General features: G+C 60.8%; 2 protein-coding genes across 13 annotated transcripts in view; both read right to left on the bottom strand.

The window, feature by feature from the left end:
* Positions 1 to 853: 853 nt before the first annotated feature.
* On the bottom strand, positions 854 to 4,437 carry TSTD1 (thiosulfate sulfurtransferase like domain containing 1). 2 transcript variants are annotated; one of them, XM_006032727.3, is made up of 5 exons: positions 4,371 to 4,437; positions 4,129 to 4,284; positions 2,708 to 2,830; positions 1,997 to 2,159; positions 854 to 1,267 (listed from the first exon to the last, which is right to left on the bottom strand). In XM_006032727.3, exons 2-5 carry the CDS (start codon positions 4,223 to 4,225, stop codon positions 1,213 to 1,215), a joined length of 438 nt encoding a protein of 145 aa, XP_006032789.1. In that variant the 5' UTR covers positions 4,226 to 4,284; positions 4,371 to 4,437; the 3' UTR covers positions 854 to 1,212. The 2 variants fall into 2 exon arrangements, with proteins under 2 accessions (XP_006032789.1, XP_006032790.1); XM_006032728.3 differs by lacking the exons at positions 4,129 to 4,284; positions 4,371 to 4,437 and adding an exon at positions 3,270 to 3,332.
* An 8,697-nt stretch (positions 4,438 to 13,134) lies between these two features.
* USF1 (upstream transcription factor 1) overlaps positions 13,135 to 27,834 on the bottom strand; it is a 15,244-nt gene continuing 544 nt past the window's right edge. The window contains exons 1-11 of one of the 11 annotated variants that reach the window (XM_025214461.1): positions 27,677 to 27,795; positions 20,170 to 20,258; positions 19,723 to 19,772; positions 18,926 to 19,044; positions 18,286 to 18,387; positions 17,596 to 17,794; positions 16,867 to 16,954; positions 16,531 to 16,589; positions 14,650 to 14,867; positions 14,384 to 14,536; positions 13,135 to 14,179 (exon numbers count right to left, since the gene is read on the bottom strand). In XM_025214461.1, the coding sequence (XP_025070246.1) occupies positions 14,090 to 14,179; positions 14,384 to 14,536; positions 14,650 to 14,867; positions 16,531 to 16,589; positions 16,867 to 16,954; positions 17,596 to 17,794; positions 18,286 to 18,387; positions 18,926 to 19,044; positions 19,723 to 19,772; positions 20,170 to 20,177 (1,086 nt within the window). In that variant the 5' untranslated portion in view covers positions 20,178 to 20,258; positions 27,677 to 27,795 and the 3' untranslated portion in view covers positions 13,135 to 14,089. Of the gene's footprint in view, positions 14,180 to 14,383; positions 14,537 to 14,649; positions 14,868 to 16,530; positions 16,590 to 16,866; positions 16,955 to 17,595; positions 17,795 to 18,285; positions 18,388 to 18,925; positions 19,045 to 19,722; positions 19,774 to 20,169; positions 20,259 to 21,179; positions 22,494 to 27,676; positions 27,796 to 27,834 lie in introns of those variants that run through there. The other 10 variants (XM_025214460.1, XM_025214459.1, XM_025214464.1 and 7 more) reach the window with 10 other exon arrangements.

Here is a 27,834-nt window from a genome sequence, read left to right as displayed (position 1 = left end):
CCTACAGAGCTGCTATTGCTAGGCACCTCCTCTGACAACATGGCCAAACCAGTCCTGCTTGTCTTGTTAGCACTGTCCCGTGGTCCAATTACCACAGTCCCTGGACTAAGCCAGTCCCTAGGTGCTATATATGGTATCCACGGGACTCCTCGGAGAGGCTGGAATCCTGTTATGCTGCTGCTGGAGCCCAGCTCTTGCATCTGCACATTGTGTCTGCCTGCAGCTCCACAGTAATTACTTACCAAGCCTCATGGCACCTGCCTGCCACCCACGAGATGCTAGCAAAGCCTACGTATGCTCTTCTCTGCTACAAAAGGCAGAGGGTGGCCCTTCTGGGGAGCCGGTTTTCTCTCCGCTGATCTGCAACCCTTGTGCAGCTGCAGCATTGCCTCATTTCAGTGCTAGATCTCTTAATTCCAGTCCTGCCCCTCCCATCTGTTATCACTGCATCGAGTGCACACCCAATCCAGCCTTCAAACCCATGCAGCAGCCAGAGAATAGCAATGCCTGGCTCTTCTCCCAGAGACATCCAGGAAAAGAAAGGTCAGCGTTATACACGTGTGGAAATTGAGGCGAAGAAGTGACTCGACTCCACCCCCCCCAGCAGGCCAGGAAAAGACCCCAAGCGTCCTTACCCCACGCCCAGCAAGCATAGGGTTGACAACCTGCTGGGATCACCGATGAGGTGCCCTGGCTTGGTGGCTCTCTGTGGATGAGACGCACATGTTTGCTAGGATCTACTACTATGGACTTTTTTTCAGATCAGCTCCCCTGGATGGACTCCATACTGCACACCAGCACCTCTCCCCCAGCGGGTCATGCCTGCACAGGGGGCTACAAAACACAGTTGGGTGTTGCAAAGCATCCAATTTTATTGCCATCTAAAAAAGCCTCTTTCCCCACCAACAGGACAGACCTGGGAGAAGAGGAAGGACCCCCACCAAGGTACAAATACCGGGGTTAAGAGGACAGCTGTGCTGCAGGTAGAGAATGAACAAGTGCAGGTTCCAGGCCGGAAGGCCAGGCTCAGAGCCAAGCGGCAGCTTCAAAGGCCGGTGTTTTAGGCAGGATGTCCAGACAGACGCACCGCAACACTGGGCAAAAGCAGCCGGGGAGGACGACGTGGCAGTGAAGCGAAGGAAGAGTCTGTAGTGCAGTGTTGGCACTTAGGTGAAAAGACAAAGGCACTGGCCTTGGCGAGCCCCGCCAGACTCACTTCCCTTCCTTCTCAGACCACTCCTTGTAGCCGCCAGCGTAGTTACGTGCACTACAGCAAAAGGAGGAGACGCACAGGATTATAATGGGCACCGGGGCTGACCCACAGCTGCCAGGGCCAAAAGAGTCAGTCCCAGCCTGGAGCCCTCATGAAAGCAGCAGAGCCCAGAGCAGTGGAGGGAGCTGTACAACAGACCTGAGGTGCACGACAGCATGGTACAGGACACACTTTACGGATCCCTGTGGTCACCCAGTTCCCTTCAGTGGAACTGGCCCTTGGGACAAGCTCAGTCACATCCTGCAGCCTTCTCAGGACCTTCAGTCCCCCTGGTATCAGGCCTCTGCCTTACAGGCTACAGCTCTCCCAGCCCAGCTCCCCCTCAGCCAGGTCAGACAGCTGTAACAGGCTAGCCTAGGGCAGCACATGGGGAGGGAGCAGATCCACTGTAGGGCAGGCTGGGCTCTGGGGGCCTGAGACCATGCCCTGGGGAATCTGTCCCTTCTCCCTAAGACCAGACCACGGCCCTGGTGCAAGTTCCACCAGCTCCACGCCAATGAAAGCAGAACCAGGACCTCCTGGGAGGAGGACCCTTTCCTTCCCCATCAACCCCAAGGCTCTTCTGTGACCTGCCAGATGAGAACACACCCACAGGCTCTCCCCCAGGGCTGCACTGCACCCTGTTCATGCCTCCAGGCTCATGGAGCTCCTGGCATGCAAACAAGCGGCCCAAAAGGTCAGACACTCTATGGCCAGGGGCTGCTCTGGGGAAGGTGGGCTTACTTGGTATAGCCGAGGGTCTTGGCGATCTCTGCGGCGAGAGCCCCCCTCCGGCCCATCTGGCAGTGGAAGATGAGGTTCTTCTCATCCACCTGGGGCTTGTCCACAGCATACTTCATCTTAAATGTCTCAGGATCCATCTTCAGGGCTTCTTCGATTTCTGTCACTGGAAAAGAAAGAAGGGGAAGGAGGACAGCGCTGGGGTAGCCCTAGGAAGAGATCCTCTTCAGCTAACTGGCTCAGTCCCTACCAGGTAACAGCCTGCTGCTGCTTCCCTCTGACGGAGCTGCTCGGTTAGCACAGACGGCAGAGGACCTCATCTCGACACTGAAGGGACCGAGGGCAGAGCCTCCCTGCGACTGCACAGGGGATAATGCTCTACAGTCCGTGGACGGGATCCCCAATCCCCAAGTGCTTCCCAGGACAAGCAGGCACTTCACCCACTGTGGAAATACAGCAGCCAAGTAGGGCACAGAAACAGGCACGTTCAGCTAGGGTTTGGGAGTCAGACCCCTCCACAGAGACAGAGCAGCTGCCCCAAGTGGAGTGTGGCCAGGGCAGCAGGGAGAACAGGCCTCAGCACACAAATAGAGGATCTTTAGTGAGGACCCCACCCCCTCCATGTACAGACAACCGGGACAAAGCCCCGTCCCGTCCAGAGCGTTGGGCTCCAGCACCATCCTGTGCCAGGGAGAGCTCCTCCGACATGCTCACCTGGGATATTAATGGAGTTGGCGATGTGCCCGTTGGCCACCTCCTCCGGAGAGCGCACGTCAAAGATGCGAGCTCCCCCGCCAGCGACCAGCGCCTTCATGTCTTCGTAGGAGATGTTGTTACCTACATCAACCACAGAAACAAGCCAACAGTCACCACCTCCCGTCTCTGTGAGAGATCAGTGCCCCTCCCCTGATGGGCAAGGGTCAGGCAGCTGCTTCCAGCTTTGCAAAGGGCGGTCTCACCGGGGGAGAGTCCCGACTGCAGCCAGCAAAGATCTGCCCCAGCAGCCTTTCCCATTGCCTGGGAAGAGCGACTCCCAGCCTCCCCCAGACTACGACCCAATAAGCACTCTGGAGGGACGTAGCAAATGTGACCTGGGCCTTGCTTACGACAGAGAAGGTGAAAGCCAGCTTTGGGTTCCTACAATCACCCCTGATCACTGATACCCTGGGAACAGGATTCCAGTAGCCCTGTGGTCTTGTACACTTTTGCCTGCCCAAGGCACCACAGGCCAAATCCTGCTCTTATGTACATGATGTAAACCCAGCAACCACCTTACCGACTGGAGCAGAAGGCACAGCTTCTCCATATCCCCCTTCTCTGTACCCTGGCATCTCATTTAAGTCATCCCAGATCTATTTGGAGGCAGGGAGAGCTGAAAGCCCACGGGGCCGGCTCAGAGCCGCCTCATTCTCAGTCTCCCTCCAGCAACGTCACATTCCCAGGCCAGGAAACCAGGCGGCTTTCTCCCTGGTTTTGGAGCAGCTGAGATGGGGCACGGCTGGGATGGGGCACTGAAGTGCTGCCACCTGCTTTCAGGTGAACAAGCTGTGGGCTGGGCTGGGCTGGGCTGGGCAGGCACCAGGCCAAAACCCAGCCTGCAGCACCTGTTGGGAAGGCTGCCTGCGCCAGGTGGATTCAGCTACAATCCCAGTGGCAGCTCCAAGCAAAACCATTTAAAAAACTGGTCTGACCAGGGAATGACACGGCAGAAAACCCTGGAAGGGAGCTCCAGAGGTCACATCTACTCCAACCCTGCTTGAGGCGGGATCAGCCCCGTGCAAAGCATCCCAGACAAACCACAATCGGACCTCGACATAAAACTTCCATCGACCCTCCGCGCGGCACAGACCGGACACCCAAGCTGCGAAAGCCAGGGGTCGCTCCATCCACATCCTGCTTCTTCGAAACATTGCCAAGAGATGCTCGAGAGGTCCCTGGTGGGGGCCATGCCCCTGCCACAGGGAAAGGCAACCCCCCTTCCTGATCCACAGCAATACGATCAGGGGCAAAATCCCTTCCGGATCCCCCACCGTGCTGATCCCTTCCTGATCCCCCCCCGTGCTCAGGAGCCCGGGCTGCGGCACCTGAGCTGCTTTCCCCCGCCCGCAGGGACAGGCCTGTGCCGGGCGCCTCACCTCGCTGCATGCTGCTGCTCCTGCCGGTGCTGGTGCCGGTGCAGGTGCGAGTGTCCCGCAGCCCCGCCCGGCCCAGCAGTCCCCGCACGTGTAACATGACCTGGCCCAGCCCCGGCACGGCACGGCGCGGCAAGGCCCCGTCTACAAATTCCCGACCTCACGCAGTCCCCGCACGTGTAACATGACCTGGCCCAGCCCCGGCACGGCACGGCGCGGCAAGGCCCCGTCTACAAATTCCCGACCTCACGGAGCAGCGGGGCCCACCCGCTCCGCCTGCACCTGACTGGCCCCGCCTGCACCCTACCCGGCCCCGCCTGCAGCTCCTCTGCGCTGCCCCTGGCCAAGGCCCCAGACCCCAGCCCCTGTCCCCGGCCTGCAAGCCCCGCCCCCCTGGCTGGGAAGGGGCGGGGCCTGGAGGTTCTGCAGCTCCAGCGCATCTGTCGGCAGCCCCCGCACCTGCACGGACCTGGTGGAGGGGGGTTGTCAGGTTCCTGCGGGCCCGGGGCACTGGAGCCCCACAGCAGGGCACAGCTGCAGGGAAGCAGGCCTGGGAGCGGGAGCGGGGGCAGAGGGTCCACCCGGCCTCCCCGCAGCCACGCTGCCCAGCACGGCTGTGCCCGGAGACGGGAAAGGATGAGGCGACCCCAGCCAGAGCCTCCTGCCCGGCTAGAGCCAGGCCTTGGGCTGTGCCTGGGGATCGTGGGCAAGTGCCCAACAAGTGACTCGAAGCCAGGGGTGAGCAACCCCCCAACGCAGATACCAGAGCCCAGCCCACGAAGGTGTTTTGCTTGGCACGTGCACCTCGGGGCAGAGGCAGGAAGGGTGGGGGCTGCGCTGCCACAAGGATCCAGCCCCTCGGGGCTCTCCCGCTGCCCGCCCTGAGGTGCACGCGCACCCGCAAGCAGCAACAAGTCAGGCCAGGACTCCCTGGACCCCAGTGCAGCTGCTTGCAGCCTCCCCAACACTTGCTGCCAGCAGCCTGGGCTCTGTGGCAGGCGGCAGGGGCCAGCTGTGGCAGGTAGCCAGGAGGCTGCAAGCGGCTGCACCAGGGTCCGTGGAGCCGCAGCCTGGCTTGCTGCTGGCGGGTGCATGCACACCTTGAGGCAGATGGTGGGGAATGGGCTGGGGCTGCACTGCCACAAGTTTAGGCCCCCCTCAGCTCCCTGCTGTCTGCCTCCAACATCTTCCAAGTCGAGGTTGCAGGTGTTTTTGGTGCTCTGCCCCAAAATGTTGCTGACCCTAAGCCTAAGCCTTCCTGGAAAAAAGGGGATGAGTCCGCTTTAAATGGGAGCAGATGATTTCTGGAGACAGATCATAAAAAATCAGGGCAGGGACTGAGGGAGGTGGCAGGTTCATAAGAAGGGAGCTGGATGGGAACCAGAGCAGAGTGCTTGGGCCAGTACCAACTGGCCCCTGGTGAGTGGAGAGAGGTGACAGATGCTGCCTGTGAGATGACATGAGCAGAGGAGGGAGGAAGACAGCCCCCCACTCACCCCATCTCCCAGCCAGAGCCTCCTTCCTGGGCAGGCGGGGGGCCAGCCTGGGCAGAACCAGAAGGAGCTTGACCAGGAGGCTGCAGATGGGAAGAGCATAAATTAAAAGTTGGGGGACTAGCACAGCTGAAACTGCAGCTGGAGGCCGCGGAGGGCCCATAGCCTGGTGTGGTCCAGGCAGGCCTGCGCCAGGGTCTCCATCCTGGGCTGCGCTGGAGCAGGACGCCCTGCGGTGAGCCGCCTGAAGGAGTCAAAATCTAGGCAGATGGAAGTGCGGCTGTAGCAGGTGGTTGATCCCTTCAGTGGGTATTTCCCCGTCCCCAGCAGTGCTGACCCAGACTGGTCGCTGCCCCCAAGAGCCTCACAGGCCCCATGGCACAGGCAGGAACCTCAGGCCACAAGAGCCTGATCCCCTTGGGCAAGGCCACAGGCACCGGGCACAGCAGGGGCCAGGACTCAGCTCACCTGAGAACTAGCCCAGTGCCTGAACTGCCAGGTAACCCCAGGGAGGAGGCAAGTGGGGCAGGGGGTGGACATCTCTGCCTGCCCTCTGGGGCCAGGGTTTTTCCGGCTGCCTAGGGCATTTAGATGCCCCCTGTCATCATTATCACATGCATCAGAATGGCATGCGGGCAGGCTCCAGGGTTACGGCTAATCCGGACACTTGGGCCCAGGCACAAAGGCCTTCCCTGCACACACAGCAAGTCTGCTTTCCCCAGGGTCAGTCCTCACGCTCCTGGCATGGCAGCAGCTGTACCATACTGGCCTAGCTGGTCCCGGATGGCAAAGAGAAGGGGCTATGGTGGGATCTGGCCACTGCATCACCAGCTAGTGGCATTTGCAGCAGGTTCTGCACCCCTGTAATGACACCAGTAACCGTCTGCCCCCACTCCCATATGAACCAGCTGTGGGACCACCCCAGCTTCAAGCATCTCTCAGCTGCAATCATTGACCCTGTACTGGGCTGGGGGATCCTGTCTGCCTGTGCAGTGGGGCCAGATCCTGGCCCAGAATCAGCCAGCAGCGAGCACAGGAGTCTCTTCCAGGCTGGGGGCTGAACCCCTGGGGCTGCATGCAGGGTAACAACCTACTGCTCCTACCAGCCAGCAGACATTTGCCTCTTGTGGCAGAGGCGAGTATGGCGTGAACTCCAGTGCAGCCCCCTCTTCCATCCCCACCCTACGTGCGTGCCCCACAGGTGTGTTCAAGCCCTTCCTTCCCCCTCCTCCTCCCCAGCCCAGTCCTGCAGCTGGCCCAATTCAGGCAGCCTAAGGGTGGGGATCATGTCTGGAAAACCCACTTGGGCCCAAAGCAGACAAGGCCCTGGGAGCCCTGGGGAAAACATTGAAACCCTCCTGCCCCCACAGCTGGGGTGGTGCCTGGTCAGGGCCAAAGGAAATGCAGGCGCCAGTCGCTGCCCATCTCTGGCCTCTTGCCCAGAGGCAGCTGGCCCCAGCTTGGAGACGGGCTGGGGGCAAAGGGCCCCTGCTCTGACCCCAGCACAGACCCCTCTCCTCTGCTCTCTCCCAGTGCAGGAGAGGGGCCGAGCTTGCCCTTGGGGAGGGGCTGGGAGCGTCAGAGGCAGGGCCACTTGTGCCATCCTGGGCACAAAGCAGGAGAGGGGCAGTGCTGGGAGCCATCCATGCAGAGCAGAGCAGGATGCGCTCACTGAACTGAGCTGAGCCCCAGCAATGGCCCCCGGAGAGAGACCCCCTAGCTGCCACCTGGCACTCGCCAGCCTGTGGCTGCTGCATTGCTGCGTGGCAGGTATGGGGGGCTGGGGCAGGGGGGGCTGTGGAAGAGAAGCCAGAGCAGGAGGGGGAGAGTCTTCCCTGAATCGGGCCTGAGCCCCTCGTCCCGGGGGCTCTTCCTGGGTCCGACAGTGGCTTGGGTCAAGGCAGGCGGTGCCAGACCACCCAGAGGAGGGGGTCTCAGAGGCAGGGGACACTGGCTGGGGGCAGTCATGCCTGTGCAGAGCCCCGGGTAGGAGTGATGCCTGGAGGGGACCCTGCCAGGACGGGGACCCTTGTGCCTCCTCCTGGGAGCTGCAGGGTTCTGCTCCCAGCTCTGGGGGCCAGGATCCCGGAGGCTGTGGGAGTTGGGACTCCTGGGTTCGGTTCTCACCTCTGTCCATCCCTGGGGGACCCTCAGCAGCTCAGCTCAGCTCAGCTCAGCTCACCCTGCTGCAGAGGCCCTTCAAGGGCTGCTTTGTGCCCAGGCCAGCTCCTAGCTCCTGGCTCACCTGTCTGCCGCCTAAGGCAGGGGTGCTTTGGAGGTGCGGGTCTGTCCCTCACCCCTGCTCTGGTAGAAGGGTCCCTCTGCCGGGGAGGAGCTGCTTCAGCCTCCGCAAATGGACCCCAGCCCCTTTCTCCCTTGGATGTGGCAGGGTTGCGGCTCCTCAGCCGGGGACTCCTTGCAATTACTGCCAATTACCCTGAGGAGCTGTCACTGCCGGTCCCTTAACAATCAGCCTGGGAAGCAGCCATGCAGACAGTTCCCTGGTGCCTGTGTAGCCCCCCTGCCCCATCCTTCCACGTTGGACACTGCCCCATTGTTCACCCTCACCCCTGAGACCCCCAGGGGCCCCCTCCTGTACAGAGTGAGGGGCCTGCATGGGCACATGGCTGTGGTCCAGTCTGCTTGGGTGCCCGCTGTGCCGTGAGCCAGCCAGGGCTGGAGCAGTGCCTGAGCTGGTCATCAAGGGGGACCAATTCATGTCCACGGCTTGGAGGCAGAGCTTAGCCCAGCTCCCCCAGTTCGCTCTGCCCCAGGGGCCTGAGAGCAGAGCCTCTCTCTCCAGGGCACAGCCAACGTGGCACTGAGCCTTGTACACCTTGCAGGCCTGGGCTTCCTCCAGCTGGGGAATCCCACAGCCCTGTCTCAGGCTGTCAGGTCAGCTGCCCCCAGAGCCTGAGCCCAGCCCTGACCCCCCCATACCCCCAACATAGTCCTGAACCCAACCCACCTCCCCACGGGCTGCACAGCCCCAGCCCAGCCATCACCTCCCCTACCTTGCATCTCCCCAAACTGCTTGCAGGTCCCCGGCTTTGGAGTCAAGCCTGGGGTGAAGCTTTAGCTGGGGTGACTCCACCAGCACCCGATGGCAGAATCAAGCCCTGCCTGTAGACCTGCTCTGGCCTGGGGTGGACATATCCAGGCCCCACTGTGGCTGAGGGTGGACAAGTCTGGGCTCCATGCCGGCCTGGGGTACATGTGTCCAGGCCCCACCCCAGCATGGGTTAGACATATCCGGGCCCCACCCCAGCCTGGATGCTGAGGAGAGGGCTGCAGCCCAGGCGCGAATGGAAGAGGAGGTGGGATTCCTTCTGCTATGCCCTGGAGAGATCCAGGCCCTTAGCAGAACCCCGCAGGCTGGGCAGGACCCTCCTGTCCACCAAAGGTTGCAGGCGTACTACAGCTCATCTGCTCACACCCTGGCCTGGGTCCTGCCTTCCTGGGGTCAGCACAACTCGTTCCCCACACTCAAAGGGCCCGGCCAGGATCCTATCACCCCCCTGCCCGTTGCCCCACTGCTATCCCTGCCACATCTCCTCCAGCCACGAGTGCCGTGAAGGTGTCAGTGGGGGCCACCAGTGTCCAGGTGGCGAGCGGGGCAAGCGTCCTGCTGCCCTGCTCCTTCCATACCACAGCGCCGCTGAACCGTCTCAACATCATCTGGACCGTGACACCTGTGGCTGACCCCAGCTCCCCCCGACAGGTGGGTGCAGCGCGGGCCCCTCCCCAACACCCCATGAGCTGCAGTAGCTGCTGCGATTGCAGCAGTGCTGAGACTTCGTCCGGGATCCGGGCACTGGAGTGGGAAGGGGCCAAGACCCACCTGTGGGTGCCTGTGGGACCCCGGCATGTGCCCTGACCCATGTGCACTGCTGCACGCGCATCGCCACAGTGCACAGGGCAGGTAGACCAGCTGCATAGCTTGTTCACACTTTGTTCTGCCCTGTGTCCCCTGGGCAGGTCCTGGCCTATGAGCAGGAGGAGGTGGTGGAGGGCCTGTCCCCATACACAGGCCGCGTCGCCTTTGCCTTCCCACCTACGCAGAGCGCCACGCTGGCCCTCAACGCTACGCGCAGCTCTGACAGCGGCACCTACCAATGCAGCGTGATGAACCCACCAGATCACGCGATGCCCAACATCGGTGTTGTCCAGCTCACCATACTGGGTATGTCCCCTGTCCACTCACCTCTCGCTCCGCCAGGAGTGCCAGGAGCCCCGCATGTGCATCTGCATGGCTTAGAGAGCACACGTGCATGTTAGCGTGTCTGCCCATGTGTTCTGGGCTCTACAGGACAGAGCAGCACTGCAGTGCGGTGCGTGTAACTGCATCTTAGCATGTGCAGGTGTGTGTATGGGAGGGCACACGCGTGCCCAACTGCCCAATCTCTAATAGGGATGACCTTTCCCTTGAGGGCCCGCAGACCCTGCCCGTTCCCACTCTGCAGCTCTCTGTGCCTACTGGCAATGAACCAGGGTGGGTCTTGCTGCCAGCTGGGGGAGCCAGACGGGGCCTGCTATGCCCCTGGCAAGGTGTTTGTGTGTCCCTGCAGTGCCCCCCTCCTGGCCTGTATGCTCCAGCGAGGGCAGCGGGGAGGAAGGGGGCAGCATCCTCCTGTCCTGTGCTGTGGAGGAAGCAGTGCCGACCCCCATCTTCACCTGGGAGAAGGACCCCCCGGACACGCAGCCCCTGGTGACAAGCTATGCAGGTACCTGGGCTGGGGTGGGGGAAGTGGTGGCCTGTGTCAGATGCCACATGCCATGAGTCACGCACCAGAACAAAGCCTGTTCAAAGGAAGCAGGCTGGGGCTGTGTGGATGGCGGCCTCTGACCACAGCAGCGGAGCCAGGGCTGTGGTGGGTGCTGGCATGGCCGCCCCAGGAGCTGAAGCTGCCCCAGATGACCCGCTCTCTCTGCTGATGCTTGCGGGTAGGGGATGGCCGGGCCCTGCTAAGCCTGCACAACCTGACCGCTGCGGCCTCGGGCCTGTACCGCTGCACGGCGGCCAACACACTGGGGACCCGCTCCTGTGCCCTTGAGCTCCAGGTCCATGCAGGTGAGTCCTGGCAGCACATGGTGGGCCCTGATTGGATGTGCTTGGCTCCTCCCTGAACCAGCTAGCAGTCTGATTGGCTGTGGGCACTAATCAGCTCCCCATGGTGAGGCTGCTCCCTGATACCCGCAGTCACAGGCAGTGCGTGGGCACCTGCACCTCTTGCCTTGCAAGGGCCGAGCCCAAATGCCCTCAGCCTGGGCTGGGCTGGGCTGGGGCCGGGCTTTGCGGGGCCATTGCTCAATGGGAGCACAGCAATGCCAGGGAACGGGGCAGGTGCTGCCCCGGAGTCAGTGCCCCTGCCCTGTCCCCTCGTGCGCTAGCATCGTGGCTGGGCAGGGAGCTCCAATCAGTAGAGACGCCCATGTCACCCATCTCCAGCGCATGGCAGGAGCAGGGTGCCAGGCTGCCACTGCCTGCTGCAGCCCCTTCACCCCCCTCCCAGCTCCCTGACACGCTCCCTGTTCAACCGCATGTCTGTGTGTCCATCTATCTGTGCACGGGCGGCACTGGTGACCCCCAGTCCTCATCTGCCCCAGGTCCACGTGACACGCTGGGCACTGCGGTGGGTGTCGGACTCACGCTGGCCATGGGGCTGGTGCTGCTGGCGCTGCTTGCCCTGGGGCTGTGGCTGCATCACCAGAGTGTCCGCGAGCGGCCGGAGGACGAAGACGAGGCATCATACAATGAGATCAGGTGAGGGAGGCAGGGCACCGGGGGGCACAGCATCGTCCCTGCCGGGCACACAAACCCTTCAGCTCCAGAGCAATTGAGGCTGTGGAGATGCAGGCGCTTTGCACCTGGGCCCTCAGGCAGTGAGATCACAGGCCCCTCCGCAGGACTGGTCGGGTCTGGGCTGGTTTGCTCTGCACCCGGGCAGCACCAGGCATTGCTGCTCATGGCTGCGTTTCAGCGCTGGGGAAAAGATTCTGGCTATAGCGCAGTTGATGTTGATGCCCACCTCCAGCGCTGCATGAGGCCCCTGGTCTGTGGCCAGTGGATGCAAGAGCTCACCTGACCCAGGCTCACAAGGAGACATGCTGAGTGCTCCCACATGGGCCACAAGTGTCTCGAGCGGCTGGAGGCGGGGGGGAGGGGGACATCTCCCTGGGATCTCCGGGGTTGGAAGCTCTTTTCCCAGCTGGTCCCAGATCCCCCAGGTGCCAGAGCTCTGCAAACCAGGGGCTGAGCTTCCACCACCGGCTGGGCTCCTGGGCCGCAACTCTGGGAGCTCCAGGCCTGAGTCTGGCCTGTGGGCAGGGCAGAGCATGGGTGACAGACACCCCCAGGCAGTATCATGGGCTGGGGTCAGCCACATGCTCGGGGAGAGCCATGGGGGAGCTATGGCTTGGGGGTGAGCTGGCATGAGGTGCTGGCTCTGCTGGGGCGCACCACTGGGAGAGGGCAGCCAGCTCCAGCCCCTGCCCCAGGACCACATACATTGGATGTGAAGGGGCTATGCCACAGTCGTGAACATTAGGGCCAGGGCTGGGGCCGGGGCCCAGGGCCCTGCCCCCACGCCACAGCATAGCCCACGCCAACCTCCGAACCTGGAAGCAGGTAACGCTCCCACCAGCACCTGGCCCCAGGCGGGGCTGACAGCAGCTGACAGCAGGTACCAGGCCTCCAGCCACACTGTTGGACCCTCCAGCCCTGGCTCTGCAGCCACCAGGTTGGGGTGGTCTAGGGCCAAGACAGAGCGCCCCCCACAGGCTGCCCCTGCTCCCTGCACTTGAGTGCAATGCCCCCCTATGCCCTGTCCCCACAGGATTGACAGCCTCTCGCCTGGACGCTGCATTGCCTCCAGGGGCCCGTGGGGCAGCAGCAGCAGCCCCTCCAGAGCCGGTCGGGTGGCAAAGCCTCTCTGGTTCTTCAGCAGCTCCACACCCTGCGCTGCAGACACCCACCTCCACGGCGGGGGCAGCAGCCGGCTGGACAGAGAGGGATCCTGGTCAGGAAGCGAGGGGGGAACAGAAGACAAGCCACAGGCCTGGCGCCCTGCCTCCCGCACACCCCGGCTTCCTCAGCTAGCATCTCTTGGGGCAGCTGCGCACCCCACGCCCCTGGGCACAGGGCAACCCCTGCTCCAGCCACCCCTTGACCTGTAAATCCACCCCCTGCAGCCACACGGTCTGCCCCCAGTCCCAGCAGCATGCAAGCTTGGTGCGCTGCTCTTACCCCCTGGTCAAGTGCCCCATCCTGCCCTCCCCTGGGGCAGCCTATGTGGCCTCAGGGCAGGAGCTGGGAGGTGTCCCACAGCCAGGGCTGGAGGCCTCTGCTTAACCAGGATGAAGCAGCTCCCCCCACCCTGCCAAAGGCCAGGGCAGCAGCCCTCCCAGGGGAGGCCAGGCACTGGTCAGTCCTGGGCACGGCCCAGTCACCCAACTGCAGATTCGGCCATCTCCCCCTTATGACCTCCCCCACGGAGGATAAAATAAAGCAGGCATGTGTGGAAAAACCCAAAATCACTAGCTTTATTGATTCTGCTGCTTCAATTCGGAGAATTAAAAAAAGTCTGATGGCTGCAGAGCCAGGCGGTACCAGCCTGGGGGTGGGGGAGGGTGATGCCCATGCTGTTGCCCACCATCTCCCTGCTTGGTGAGTGGAGGCTGGGCAGGGCAGCAGGCACACAGGCCACGGGTGATGGTGAGAGATGGGGGGTGAAGGAGACCAGCTGCCATGCCCAAGCAGCTGGCTAGCTCCCTAGGTGGGGAGTGGCAGGAGGAACGAGCTTGGCCCAGAGGATCCAGCCATCCCAGGGTGATAACGAGCCTGAAGGGCAGCATCAGGCTGCATACGTGACCATGAGCTCGGGCCATGACAGCAGGTGCTGGGGAGGGCAGGGGGAAGTGGGCATGTGTGTGCAGGGGGAGAGCTACAGTGCCAGGCTGAGACCACGTGCACAAGCGCGTGCAAGGTGCTGAACGTGTAATACTGCGGTGCACAGGCACCCGTGAGTGTGCACAGCCCAAGGGGCAGCTGCGCCCCTGTGAGCCAACGTCTGCACAAGTGAGTGCCACGCGTAGGCACACGGGCAATGGAGCCAGATAGGAAGGGAAGAGGGGTGGGAGGGCTCCTTGTCTTACACAAATCAGAACACTTCTGGGAGCAACGCCAGCTTCTTTATTCGGGCAGCTCCGGAGAGCAAGTGGACTCAAGCCCGGGCTGGCAGGGAGCACTGGGGGAGGTGGCACTGGGGACTGGGTCAACCTCCAGACCCTGAGCCAACCTCGCTCGGGGCTGTACAAGAGCAAGGGGCTGCGATTCAGAAGCGTCAGCAGGAGGGAGCTGCCTCGGGCGGGTGGGCACATGGGCAGGACAGGAGGGCCATGGGCCCAGCGCCAACAGCCCCCAGGTTCCCGAGCCAGTGCCGCCCTGGCCCTCACCCCCGCCCCCGTGCCAGTCAGTGGGCGTCGTTCTTGATGATGATCTCCACCCCGTGCTGGCGCAGCTGCGCACGCAGGATGAGGTTCTTGTTCTTGAGATCTTCCACCTGGGCAGGGAGAGGGGAGGGCACAGCTGGCATCAGCAGGGACTGGGTCATACCAGGTTGAGCCTCCCACAGACAGCAGCTCAGCTCAGGTCTTGGCCTATGCTACAGCTGCCACAGGACACCCCACCCACATCGAATGACACCAGACAGATGGCAATGCACCCACCCCACTCCCATGTCAGACTGGGGCTGGTGCCCGCTCACCTGCTGCCGCAAGACCTCATTGTCCATCTGGAGCTGGTCAAGGCCCTGCAGTTCCTCAGAGAGGCGGTGGTTGCTCTGTCGCAGCTCCTGGATGTAGTCGCAGGCTTTGGACAGGATCCCACCCTTGCTCTGGGAAGAGAGAGATACGGGGGGCTGGGAGGGGATGGGCACTGAACAGTCCCGCCCGCCACTTGGCCGTGCGGGCAACATAGAGCTCACCCAACCCCCCGGCAAGCGGTGCCTGCCAGCCAGGCCTGGGCACTGACCTCCAGGGCCCCCTGCGAGCCTGCCCCAGCCCCCTTCTCAGGCTGGGGAAGCTCCAGGAAGCATCGGGGTCCGGCAGGAGGGGCCGCGTCCAGCCCTGGCGCGAGCAGGCAGCCCTGTCCTACCTGTCCCGACTTGGTGTTCTCCATGGAGCAGTCGGGGATGATCTTGGACAGCTGCACTATCCAGTTGTTGATCTTGTCCCTGCGCCGGCGCTCCACTGTGGGGAGAGCGAGGACAGCAGTCAGCAGCTCCGCGAGCAGCCAGCAACCCCCACCCTCACTCCAAGGACCCGAGAGAGCTGCTGCTGCCCATCCCACCTCCGAGCCCTGTGCACAAGCATCATACTGCCAGCCCTGCTGGCAGTGCTATGGCACAGGGCTGAAACAGAGACAGGGTAGGAGCTGAGCAGACACTCCAGGAGGGGCACAGCAAGAGCTGGTGGGGGCTGAGCGACTGCCGTCACAGCCCTAGTTCGGCTCGTTAGGCAGAAGAGCCCCATAGTTCTGAGCAGTAACAGGGGCCACAGTGATTAACCCCCCCTGTGCCAAGAGGGTCCCAGAAAACCAAGTCCCCGGCCCAGTTCCCCCTGCCACAGGGGCCAGATGCTGAGCCAGGGAGCGGAGTCAGGATGTGACACTGGCCACTGGAAAGCCAGGGATGCCCAAACCAGCTCCAGCCCACCACCTTGCCCAAGGTCACCTTGCCCCAGCTGTCCCTGCTCCTGGCCCCCACTTGCAGGGCTGTTGTGCAAACTCAGGCCCTTACCCAACCTTCTGCCAAGCACAGCACAAGCTGCACAAGACCCCAGTTAAACCAGAAGCACCAGGAAGGTCATCACCCTGCCCCTCGTTAGGGCACGTGCCACCCGTTCTGTTGGGACATGTGCATGGACGCACAGAAGTCTCCAGGGCAGGGAGGTACTCCCTGGGCAAGGAAGCGGGCATGGCTGCAGGGCTCTGAACACCTGGTGTGGGTTCTCATGCACAGCAGGCTCCTCCAAGCCCACGTGCCGAAAGCTGGGAGCTGACGGATTTCCTGGCTTGCTGCCGGGGCCAAACAGGACAAGCTGAGGGCGGGGAAGGAGAAGAAAACACGCCAGGGCTGATCCAGCATACGCAGATGTCAGCTCTCCTACCCCGAAAGGGATCCCACGCTCCTGCCTGGACAGGATGACTCGTGCAGCAGGGCCTCTATGCCTTCCTCACAGAAGCAGGCAGCTTCTGAACAAAATCATTGCTTTGAAATGGGAAAAGGCCCCTACAGAGCAGGACACAGCTTTTCTGGGAGGTCCCAGCTTTGGCAAAGGGCTCTGGCTGCCATAACTCCACCAGAGCTCACCACTGGCCCCAACACCGCAGCCCACAACATGCCTGGCTGAGACTTCACCCCGAGTGCAAAGCAGCCACGAGTGGGTGGATCCAGAAGCCATCACATGCAAAACACTCGTGGCTGCAATGGGAACATCTCCCCACCCTTCACCTCTAAGCAGCATCTCACAGGGGGCTGGAAGCCCCATGTCACTGGGTAATGGGTGCCCAGCTCATGTCTGAGGAAGAGGTGGGGAGGAAGCTGGAGGCCGGCTCGCTCCAGACAAAGCCAAGGCTCACACTGGGGCCAAGCTATGTAGTTCCAGGCTTTCCACATTGCGAGCTAAATCTTTTGGAGTTCCTTCTCCTCACCTGAGGATGCCCAAGCATGGCTACCCCCTAAAGACATTCTGCCTTCACCGACCGACCAACACAGGCTCTGGCCAAGGGAGCATGTCTTGGAGGGCACGGCTAGAGCCAACCAAGGGAAGCCTCGCAGAAGCAGGTTTCTCTCAGAGGCATCCAGGTAGCCCTTCCCTCCCCCTCCTCCGTCTGTCTCTACTCCACCTGTACCTTCATTGTGTTGTGCTCGGCGCTTCTCATCCCGGGTCGTCCGGGGTGTCTCTGACTTCCTGCAAGGAAAACAGATGCAAGGAGGCATGATACGGAGGCTGCCAAGCGCTGCAGTCAAGACAGTAGCACAAGCCCTCTTTATAGGGAGGAAACTAAGGCAAAGGGCAGCACAATAACAGAGGCAGCACCCGACAGTGCAGGATCATGTGTTTCTAACTCCCAGTCCCATACACGGCCCCCCCAGAGCTGTGAGCTCAAACCACCCCCAACCCCACAGATACAAACGAGGGGGAAGAGAGGGAGTGATGCTGCAGCCTGGTGCAGGCGGATACTCACGGGGAATACGGGTGGGTCCTGGGCGCGATGGACCTCTGAGCCCCGCTCTGTAGAACCTCCTGTGGCGACATCATTACAAAGAACTGCCCTGCAGTCGAACAAGAGAGGGGGAGGTCATTTGGGAAGCCATCTCCACCACGGGTGGGGGGAAGAAGCAACTGCAGCAGGGGACACACCAGCAGCAGCTTCTCCAGGTGCAGCCAAAAATGGGGCTTGAACCTCTGGCCAGGGGGTCACTACTAATTTAAGCCCAATTTCCTGGGGCCCGCAAGCTTCTGGGGCTCCCAGCAGGAGCCACCAGCTCAGCATACCCCTAAGGATCAGGCTGCCCATCTGCAAGGGCTGGGATCCCAGGCTAGGGCGAAAGGCGTCAGTTGGCTTTTCTGGGTTTAAAGTGCTGCATTGCCAGGGCCACCGTGGGGAGCAGGGGACGGGCAGGCACTGAGCGACCGGCCCAGATGTGCCACCCGAAGGCCAAAAGCAGTCTGCTTCTCTGTGTGTTGCAGGCCCCACATACTGCGGTTACACATCAGACGAGGCCACATTTACAATCAAGCCTGGGATGTGAGGCAGAGGCAGCCATGCCAGCTGCCGTGACTTAACAGCGGAGCCCCAGTTGGAGTGGCCGCGCAGTTGCCAGGGACAGACCCGCCCCATGCCTCCCCGACCGTGCCCCGTGCCAACTGTGGCAGGGTGCATTTGGGTGTGCCAGGCCCCGAGCCGTCCAACCTGTACCAGTGGGTGTGGCCTGCCCCAGGAGGGCCTCTGAGTTCTGGGTGGTCACCACGGCTGTGGCTGTCATCCCCGCACCGGCAGAAGTGCTGGTGTCAGCCACAGCCGTGGTGGGGAAGTACGTGTAGTGGGTCTCTGTGCCTGTGGCTTCAGTCTCGACGGCATCCTCGCTGGTAAATGCGCCCTGAATAACAGCCTGGAACACACAGAAGGAGCTGGGCAGCTTCAGCGTTACTCACCTAGTGGACAGCACTCCCCCCCAAGCCCCACGCGCTCACCAGCTCCAGAGTGCAGAGGCACAGAGGAAGCCTAGCCAAAGCAGGGTCAGCACAGCCTCCTGGGCTGCCCACATCTCAGCCCTGACCAGGGACAGCATGAGCTCCACTGCCCATCTGATGCCACAAGCTACCAGACTGAGCCTTGGGGCAGGGCTCATGATGGCTCAGATGGGAAGGATGCCAGCTGCAATCCAGGCTGAGTCAGACAGGACTGGCAGAAGGGGACAGGGCAGCAGCACAGAGCTCTACACAGAACTGGCTTGGAGATGCCCGGGAGTCACAGAGCAGGATCTTCCCTGCCCATGTGATGTGAGCATCCAGGTGAGCTTAGTGCCAGTCTCAGCTCATTGGCATCTCCACCCCCAAGTCAGAGCACCATTGTACCACCCCTGCTTATTGGGGTCCCTACCTGTGTCATTGACTGTGTTGCTGGGTAGCCACTGATGGCACCGGTGCCTTCGGTCTGCCCATCCAGCTGCCCCTCGGCCACCTGTATCACCCTGTACATCACCTGCGGGAGAAGCCGAGAAAAGCTGACTCCCAGGATATGCATGAACTGCACAGTGGGCACAGGGAGAGGAAGGGTGGCCCACGCCTCCTGCACACGGGAAATTGCCCCTAAATTTCCTCTGAAGTCCTCCACCCCTCTCCTTCCTGCCCTTGCCCAAGCTCTGCCCACCCGCTCCCTGGGAAAGCTCCTGGCCTCACTCCTGCCATCAGGCCAACCCAACCAGTCCTCCAGCACCGTGAGCTGGCCACACCCCAAGCAGGGCAGGGCCCTGACACCATCCAGCTAGCCCAGCTGCCCCTGGTCTAACCGGAAGCCCTATCAGGCACTAGCCAGTGCCTGCCTGTCTGAACAAGGGCTGTAGCCAGGCTTCTGGGGATCCAAGACAGAGGCTGACAGACACCCCTCCAGTACAGACCCCTCCCCCCATCCAGTCCTGCCCTCCAGACCTGAAGGACACCCTTCAGGGCAGTGGAGAGGAGCTGCTTGGGAGGTGGAGGCAGAGCTGGAGCTGCCACAGGGCAAGGCAGGGCAGTCATACCTGAGTCCCACCATTCTCGGTGCGGAAGACGTACTTGATGTTGGGGTCGGGGAAGGTGGCTGCAGACTGGATGCTGGCAATGGCCACACTGGTGGGATCCTCGCCTGTGGCCACTGCACCTTCAGGAAAGAGAATGGGGATGCACGTAACTGGGGAAACCCTCCCCCAGCACAAACACGCATGCTCCCAGGTGCAGGGCCAACACCGCCCCTCACCCAGCTCCAGCCGCCTGGAGGAGGAAGGGGCCTGCTGGAGGACTATCACTGGAGGCTGGGCAATTACCAGCCTGTCTGAGGGGTTCACATGACAGCCTAATCACAGCTCGGGCTAACAGGGGCTCTGAAAGGGCGATGGCCCCCTAAACAGCAGGTGGCAAGTGCTAATTCCCCTCTTGGCTGCAGCAGGGGTCCTGACACCTCTGACAGCTGTTGCTGATGCCATCAGAGATAGGACATGAAGCAGGACAGACCAATGATCAGGGCCCGCAGCACCAGGAAAACCACCAGGACCAGAGATGTTGCCTCTGCTCCCAGTCTGAGACCAGCATCTGCAGCACAGCCTGATGGCAACGTCACCCCAGCACTGCCAGCCTGGGCTGCACTTGGCACAGCAACCCACAGTGAGCTCAGCTTCCCCGATTCTCAGCCAGGCCTCCAAGATAGGAAGCCCTCTAGACAGGGCATCTCCCCAGGGATCTCGCTAGAAGCCCCACCCCCAGGGATCCCCAGGGATCTCGCTAGAAGCCAACAGAGCCTGAGAGGAAGGCTGCTAGTGCTGGAATGGAGATCCCCTCTCACCTTCCTGGATCTGCACAGTGCCCTCTTCAGTCTCAGCTGCTTTCTGCTGTCTGCAAGGGAATGAGCCACCAGTGAGTACAGGGAGTGCACCAGGGTGTACACGGCGCTGCCCATCACTCCAGCCAGCCCTCGCTTCTCAGGTTAGCGAAGCTGCACACAGAGCTAGGGCTGTCATCAGGCAGGGTAGAGAATCTCCCTGACCAAGGCCAAGGTCCGTGCCCACCCTTCCTGGTCTACATCCACGTCTGGCAGGGGGAATGCTATCATTCACACGGGGCTGTCAAAAGATTCAAGCTTCATCAGCCCAAAAGTCTTTGCCCCAGAGAGAAGCAGCAGCACAAGTGAGCGCTGAGCCAGGCTACTCCCCATGCAGGTCCTGCTTATTCTATACCACCTTTGGCCTATGACCACCTTCAAGGCCCCACACTGGCTGTGTGCAGCACTCACCCCTTCATCTCCTTGCTCTGTTATGCATCAGAAGAGCAGGTCGTGGATTTCCCCCGTGCGTCTCACTTCAAAGCCTCGGTTTCCAAGCCCTGGAATGAGAAACCCAGCGTCTCAGCAGAGGCCACTTGCCGGCAGCCAACAGAGTGACCCTCTCCCCCCAAGGTTCGGTCTGCCCTAGCGCCCCGCTGGCACACCCCCTGCTGCCTTCCCCTCCTAGGTACACTCCTGCTTCACCAGATGCCCACAGTGCTGGAGCAGGCTGTCGGTCCTTTAGAACAGGTCTCCCGCTCACCCTCTTCCCCAAGCCCCATTCAAGCTCCCGCAACGGCATGAGCACCACAGCCCACTGTGCTCTCCTGCTCTGGGTACAACAGGACAGCGATGCCACCTCTGCTCAGGGATAGAGGAGCGCAGCAGCCTTCTGGCACCATAGTCTGCCTATGATTTGTATAAGGCCACATCATGCCATCAGAGACTTGCCCATCGACCCTATCAGAAGACATTGGGTGGCTCCCTGACCAGGGCTGCCTGTGTAAGCACCTGCCCCCGCCACTCCCTGCTCACCAAGGCGGGCACCATCCAGGGGCTCTTAAGAGTTTTCTTCTCCATCATCAGCAGAAATATTAAAACAGCCTGGGGCTAAGAGACAATCCCCGCAACATCCTCCAGGTATACCCTGATCTGAGCAGGACAACCCCACTACCACCGAGATCACAGGGAAGTGGAGCTGGAAGGGACCTCAGAGGTCACATCTAGTCTGGTCCCCTGCTTCAGGCAGGATCATCTCCGATGAAAACATCCCTTCCAAATGTCTGTCCAACCTGCTTCTGAATGTTTCCCGGGATGAAGAGCTCTCTCTGGGAGCCTGTTCCAACACTTCACCAATGTTATAGTCGGAAAGTTCCTCATCTCCAACTCAAATTTCCCCTGCTGCAGCTTGAGGCTATTGCTCCTAGTCCTGTCACCTGCAGCCAGGGAGAAAAGCCTGGCTCCATACGCCCTGTCATCACCTTTTGGGTATTTGAAGACTTATCAAATCCGCTCGGTCTTCTCTCCTCCAGCCTAAACAACCTGAGGTTTTTCAGCCTTTGCTCGTAAATCCTGCTTCCTAGGCCTCCAGTCACTGCCATTGCTCTCTGCTGGACTCTTTCCAATCTGCCCACAACCTTCTTGAAGCGTGGGGCCAGGGTGCACTGGTGGGGCCTCATGAGTGACAAACAGAGCGGAAGAGCGCTATCAGCCGGCCAGATGTTACCCGTTCAACCAGAGCTGTGCTCGTCTCCCACCAAGCTCAATTCCAAGCGGCGTAAGCCCTGTCCTGCACCGCTGCAGGCTTCCAGCCTTGTCTCCCTGTCTCCTCCAAGGGCTTCCTGCTGCAGCCATTCCCTGCTCATCACACCCATGGCCCTGCCTTAATACCTTTCCCACATGTTCTTGTGCCCCCTGCCTCACCACTCCCGACCAACTTCCATCGAGAAACCCCACGCTGTGTCCAGATCTCTTCATGCCAACCCTCCGTTAAGCCGCTCCTCAGGGCAGGGGGATGTGGGGCCCAGACCTGGCAGCACAACTCCTGTTGCTGGCACCCATCCGATCCCATCAGTCCCAGCTGCTTCTCCTCCTTCTGTCCCCCTCAGCTCTTGGCTCCAAGAAAACATGGGGGCCACAACTCTCAGGAACCATGAAGCTGGAGGAAAGCCCTAGCGGGGTTTGGCACATGCTGGCTGTGGATCAGCCGAATCTCTGCCCCTCGCATGGCATACCTCCACCGTGAGGGGCCCATCGACACAAAGGCGCTGGCAGTGCAATCTCCACGGACATGCAAGCAGCCGGATGGATGAGCCTGCACTAAACAGAGGTGCAGGTGGAGGCCCTGAAGGCTGAGGCTGATATCTTGGGGGCTGGCTGCTCCCATCTGCAGCACTAAATGCCCTCAGCCCCCAGCCACTTTAGCAGGAGCTTCAAGTACCCAGCGCCACGCAACTCCTACCTGTGACAGTTCAGATGGGGCCTCCAGGGACCAGGACACACCAGGAAGGGCAGCCCTGAGAGAATGATGGGTAAGGGCACGCTCCCAGGTGCCTCTGCTGCAGCCTGCCACCCGCACTCAGACCAGTCTGCCTGCCGCCACCATGTGCCACGAGCCAAGCAGTACCCGCCTCCCTAGTGACCATGAGTCTCTTGGCCCAGCACTAGCTGCTCCTGCTAGTGGGCATGTGGAGAGTGGGCATGGCCAGTCTTAGCCCAACCCCTGGGAATCAATCGCAGCCTGTAGCATCCTCATGTGATGCCCCCTCCACTCTTCCTCCCCATCCCACACCCCTGCCAGCCCCTCAGTAGCTCTGCTTACTGCTCTGCTCTCCCCTGGCCCCCGTTTCAATGCCTCCCTCCCCTACTGTGACACAGGGATCACACACCACACATGACCCCAGTAGCAGCACCCTGGGCCAAAGCTGTGCATGACCTGACCTGCCCACCAAGCAGCCAGAGCCAGGCGGCCTGCTGTAAAGACTGCCTGGTCCCCACAATTGCTTGCAAAGTCAGGCCTGATCCTGGGAGCCAGGAAACCCATAGGACAGACAGTACCTGGCAAAGCCAGGCTGGAGCCCTAGGGGGTAGCAGCAGCAGGCAGAGCTCCCCCACTGCACCATGCACTTGACCAGAGAAAGCCTGTACCACAGGTGAGAGGGGCACAGTCTTAGAGAACCATTCACCGCCCGCCCCTACGTCAGAGATCCCCGTGATAGAGACCAGCAGCACAGGCCAGGAGTCCCCCCAGCTGAAGTCCTGTCGGGGGGGGGGGGGGGGGGGGGGTGTCACGCTCTCGGGGGTAGTGCCAGACCCTGCCACAAACACCTGCCTAACCTTGAGTCACGTAGCCCTGCTGGACCCCACTTCCCCACATGACACCAGCCCCTCCTCCAAGAGCACAGTCCCCTCGGCCTTGCAGGGCCGGTCTACAACTGCAGCTGCTCCTTAGGATCCCCAGGTCTGGGCACACCGAATCCAAAGCGAGAGTGTGCGGCTCCCACTGAAAGCAAAGAGGAAGGTGCTCTGCATCCAGGGGTCCCTACTAGTCAGCTCACCTGGGCACAGACAAGCCCTTGCCATTAGCACCAAGCACCAATGCCAACACTACCAGAAAACTGGTACAAAGCTGTGCCCCTCAGCAGCAGGTCCCCAGGGCTTGGCACGCCAGACTGACGCTGGTTAGCAGGCAGGGAGGACGCTCTGCTGGATAGGAGCATTGCCCCAAATGGAGGAATAAGACACATTGGGACAGATGAAGTGCTGCCCTGGCCACCTTTGGCCAGCCTGGTAACCCTGATGTTCCTGGAAGGCGGCACTGGGAAGAAATGGTGGGGCTGTGCAGAACCTGGGCGGGAGGGGGAAAACAGGCTGGATCCATCTCCATCAGCGACTGTCCCTTCAGCACTCTGCAGTGCCAATGCCAGCGCTACAGGCTCCAAGGATGGTGGCTCACCATAGAGGCAGAGAGAAGTGCAGCTGGAAGGGAGCTTCAAGGGTCACGTCCAGTCCAACCCCCTGCCTGAGGCAAGATCGGCCCTATCCAAGCCATCCCAGACACATCCATCATGTAACCTCTTAGTAAAACTACCGTCAACCCTGACAAAACACAATGCTCGAACATGCCACAGGTAAAGCAGGAAGACAACGACAGCCGACATCCCGCTGCTGTAAAAGGTTAACATACACTCAAGAGATGCCAGGTAGAAGGCCACACTCCCTGCTATACAGGAAGGCAAAACCCCTGACAGTCCATACCAGCCCCTGTGGAGCCTCCCGTGCTGGTGAGACAAGAGAGGGGAGAGGCAGAGGGAGCCCCACCACAGCTTTGCCTAATGGGACATGCTGCTATGGCTACCCCAGTGGTTGTGCTGTGGCAATCTGGCCTGCGTGTAGACAGGGGTCAGCAGCAGGAGGAACTCCTCTATTGCCAGGGCTATGCCGGTTCCCAAAGCAATGTGGCCAGACCAGGGCTCGGCCACGTCAGTGACCGCCTGGGATCTTCCCATGCCCCAGCCATCCCTGCTCTGCCCACAGAATGCTACAACCAAGACCAGGGCCACGACACGGGACCTCCTCGGGGCCCTTGTCTACCCTTACCTGGTTCTGCCGGCAGCCAGAGGCTCCCAGCCACAACACTCCAGGGCGGCACAGAACCAGCAGCCCATCAATGCCTGCTCTCTGCTGGACGGTGGCAGGAAGCCCTGCTGCTGTGGCGACGTGGGCAGAGAAGCTGTGAGCGGACACTGCAGCACAGTCCACACAGAAAGCCAGACTCTGGAGAATAGACCATGCCTATGAACCGCGTGCTTTAAAACCCACCCCCACCCAGTCTAGAACTGTACCTCTCCCTATCTCAGGGCAGTGCCACCAGGCGTAGTAGCTCAGGCAGGAAGTCAGGAAGGGGTGAAGGGTGCAGCTGGCCCCATAGCTGTGACACGCACGTAGCACTGCACCATGGTGCTGAGTACCCCTCTGAGCACCCCCGCTAAATCCAACCAAGATATCCAGTCTGGAGCTTCTAGTACAGCCCAGTACTGCCTGCCCCAAACACTGCACTGCCAGAGGTCAGGTACCCACAGCTGGCTTCTCCGGTCTTTGTGCCGGGAGAGGTCAGAGCTCTGGGTTCTCTCTCACCATCTTGTCTAGTTAAAACAACCGAGATTCTCGTACGACTGCAGGCACTGGGGGTTGAAAGGGAGAAACACAAAATGCCAAGCCTGGATCAAAAGCTGACAGCACTCGGGCCAATGGGCCATCAGTCGGTCTGCCCGGACAATCTGATCTGGCCCTGAGTGCTGTTGAGGTTTGCTATGAAGCTTTGCCATCCAATACCAGTGACTGCCCTCAGCCCCAGGAGGAGGCTGAGTGGAGATGGCCAAATGTAAACAGGTAGCACGAAGAGCAGGACGACAACCCTGCACTTAGACATTCAGGCCTCACAGCCCAAGTGCTTGCAGCAGAGCCTGCTTGCAGCAGAGCCCTTCCAAGGGAAAAATCCTGCAGCAAGGCCAGTGGCCTGCCCTGTTACCCCGGCTTGTTGGCAGCATTTTTCCACTACTGGAACATGGCCTCTTGCCTCAGCTGTGGGAAGGGACGATTGAGGAAGTAACTATCATATTGTATCCAAGGCAGAGTGTTTTTAGGGCAACGCACTGAACGGGAAATAACCTATCCAGTCCAATTAACGTCATGAGCCGTAGCATGTTTGGTGGAAGGATGTGTCATGTCAGTGTTCTAGGAGCAGGCGCAAGGGAGTCCCAGAGACGTGGCCCCGGTATTTCCCTCTCAGGCTGCTGGCTATCGGTGCCAAGAGGGTTTCTCAAGAGGTCGGTCTGTGCTGCACACAGACTTCTGCTGCTTGGGCCTTGAAACATTCATCAAGCATCAGCTGGCTTGAGACTAAAACTACTGAGTCAGAGGTCCCTTGCAGGGCTCTTCCCTATCACAGGTAACAGGCAGGGCTGTTGGAGGGGAGGTGGGGAGATCAGCCTCTCAGCCCTGCCTCCTGCTCTTAGCCCTTGGGTACAAAGAAAAGGGAGGGGAGGCTGGACCCTGCCTGCAGGCAGCCTGGGACAAAGCTGCAAAGTGCCCTATTCATCTGAACAAAGCCACCCAGAGAGAAGGGATGAGCCGAATATGGGTGGGCACCTGTCACTCCCCCTGGCATCCTGGACCAGCTGCTGTCTCACTTTCCCCCTCTGCAGGACAGGGGGTGACACTTGCCTGTGGCTGTGGGGCATGCGTGCACATATGTGCCAGCATCCCTCCTGCACGGTCAGGGAGGATCCAGTGGATCTGAAGCCCTTGCCCAGTCTCTCCTCTCTACCTCAACCCTCACTGCCAGCTGGCAATCCCGGAGCCACTGGGCTGCTCCAAAGGAAAGGCAGTCTTACCACCACACTGCACCCAGCCATGCCTACCTCCACCGCTCCTCCTCCTAACACTTCCAGGCAGCTCAAACACTTATGGCGCACATTTTCACCATCGCTGCCCACAAATCTCTGCACATGCCCGGATCAGGGACCCTGGGCAGAGTCATTCTAAGGCTGCTTGGTGGGGAGCTGCAGTGGAGAAGGGGACATCTGCCGTGTTGACAGCCCTGCCGCAGGCTGCATCAGGACAGCTGCCGCTGAAACCAAAGATGTTAAAAATAACAAGAATCAAGGCTCAGCGCAACACAATCACAAGGTCCAGAAGTAAGCACCGGGTTTCTCCCACAACCCCATGCCAGGGATAGCCTGCAGCTCACCCCACAAACGCTTTGCCAAGCTCCTGCTATAGATCCCATTTTCGTCACCTTCGCTGGCCACATCCCTCTAGCCAAGAGCTCAAACAGGAGAGAGGCACTCAGAAGAGAGGCTTGCTCAGCTGTGCCGGTACAGCTCCACCAGCACAGCTGAGCGAGCCTCCCTGTTTGGGAGGTCTCCCCTTCATCTTACGAGGCTCATAAGGAACAAGGGCTCTCTGCTGCAAAGCCAGGGGAAGGGGCTCTTTACACCTCCCCATTTTAGGAGGGCGGACAGAAGAGTTGTGCTAAGTTGCATCTGGCCAAAGCGCGTTACCATTTCTTATCTCTTATAAACCAATCCAAAGTTAAGAGTCTCTCAGCTTCAAGACGTGCATGTATCCAAGTGTGAGCAGCGTTACCAGAACCTCACGCAGCCCCTCACCACTTCCTGCTCCCTTCACCAGCGGCCCCCACCTGAACAAGGACGGCACTTTCACGTTTTTGGCAATACAATGCTGCGGTCTCAAACATCCCAGAAAAGCATTCAGTTCCCTGTGAACCACTCCCCAAGCTAGAATTTTTCTTAAGAAATCCTGGCTGCGTTCCTCCCGGGGGTAAGATCTGTAAAAGCAGAGGCGGGGGGTGGGGGAGTTAACTGGCGCTAAGTTTACCACAGCATCTGATTTTGCGTCAACAGCAGTGACTTCAGCGCGGGCCGAACCTCCTCTGGCTGCACAAGAGCTTGCGAGCAGAGTGCTGGGAACAGTCTCGCTCACTGAAAGAGCAGCGGGGCCACAGGGGATGCACGCGCCGCGCGAGCCTTGCACTCAAAAGTGATCCCTCCTTGCATTTCTGATCGGTTTAAACGAGGGAGGCCGTTCGACTGCAACAGAGCGCAAGAACCAACCTACAAGGCGCATGCTGGCGATCGGGGCCTCGGACACTCAAGATTTCCCCCCTGGATCCTTCCAAGTCCTGGCTGGTCGTTCAGGAAAACCCCATCCCTCAGTTCGGAGCGGTCTCCCCGCCTCTCGCATTTAAACCGCTGCTGGGAAAATCAGCCCCACGTCACGTCCACCACCGAGTCTCTCCAGGCCGCGTCCTGCACGCTCCTACTGAAGGCCGCGCCGCTGACACCTCCGCTCGCCTCGCCTTGCCTCCCCCTCCTCCCGCCCGCTCCCTCGGTCTCCAGAGTCCTTCGCCCCCAGCCCGATTCCCCCCCAGGACCCTCCCGGTGTCAGTGCTCACTCTCCAGTCTTCAGGCCCCGGCCGACCGAGGCCCAGCCTCCCTGGGCACGCTTTGTTCGCGTCTGGACCCAGGCGAAAACACCCCGGGCTGTCAACAAAGCTGGCACCTGGCGCGGGCGGGCGGGCGGGCAGCGGCCCCGCCGGAGGCCCGGGAGCCT

Source organism: Alligator sinensis, unplaced genomic scaffold, assembly GCF_000455745.1.
Source record: "Alligator sinensis unplaced genomic scaffold, ASM45574v1 scaffold463_1, whole genome shotgun sequence".
Lineage (NCBI taxonomy): Eukaryota > Metazoa > Chordata > Crocodylia > Alligatoridae > Alligator > Alligator sinensis.
Note: the sequence above shows the minus strand (reverse complement) of the source record. Positions and strands in the feature narration are given on the sequence as shown.

What these genes read in the sequence shown, in the direction of transcription:
- TSTD1 (XM_006032727.3), bottom strand. Translation starts at nt 4,225, where the DNA reads ATGTTACACGTGCGGGGACTGCTGGGCCGGGCGGGGCTGCGGGACACT. An exon ending in GAGCAGCAGCATGCAGCGAG is followed by an intron (nt 2,831 to 4,128) that starts GTGAGGCGCCCG and finishes TGGTTGATGTAG; the next exon opens with GTAACAACATCTCCTACGAA. An exon ending in AAGACCCTCGGCTATACCAA is followed by an intron (nt 1,268 to 1,996) that starts GTAAGCCCACCT and finishes CTTTTGCTGTAG; the next exon opens with TGCACGTAACTACGCTGGCG.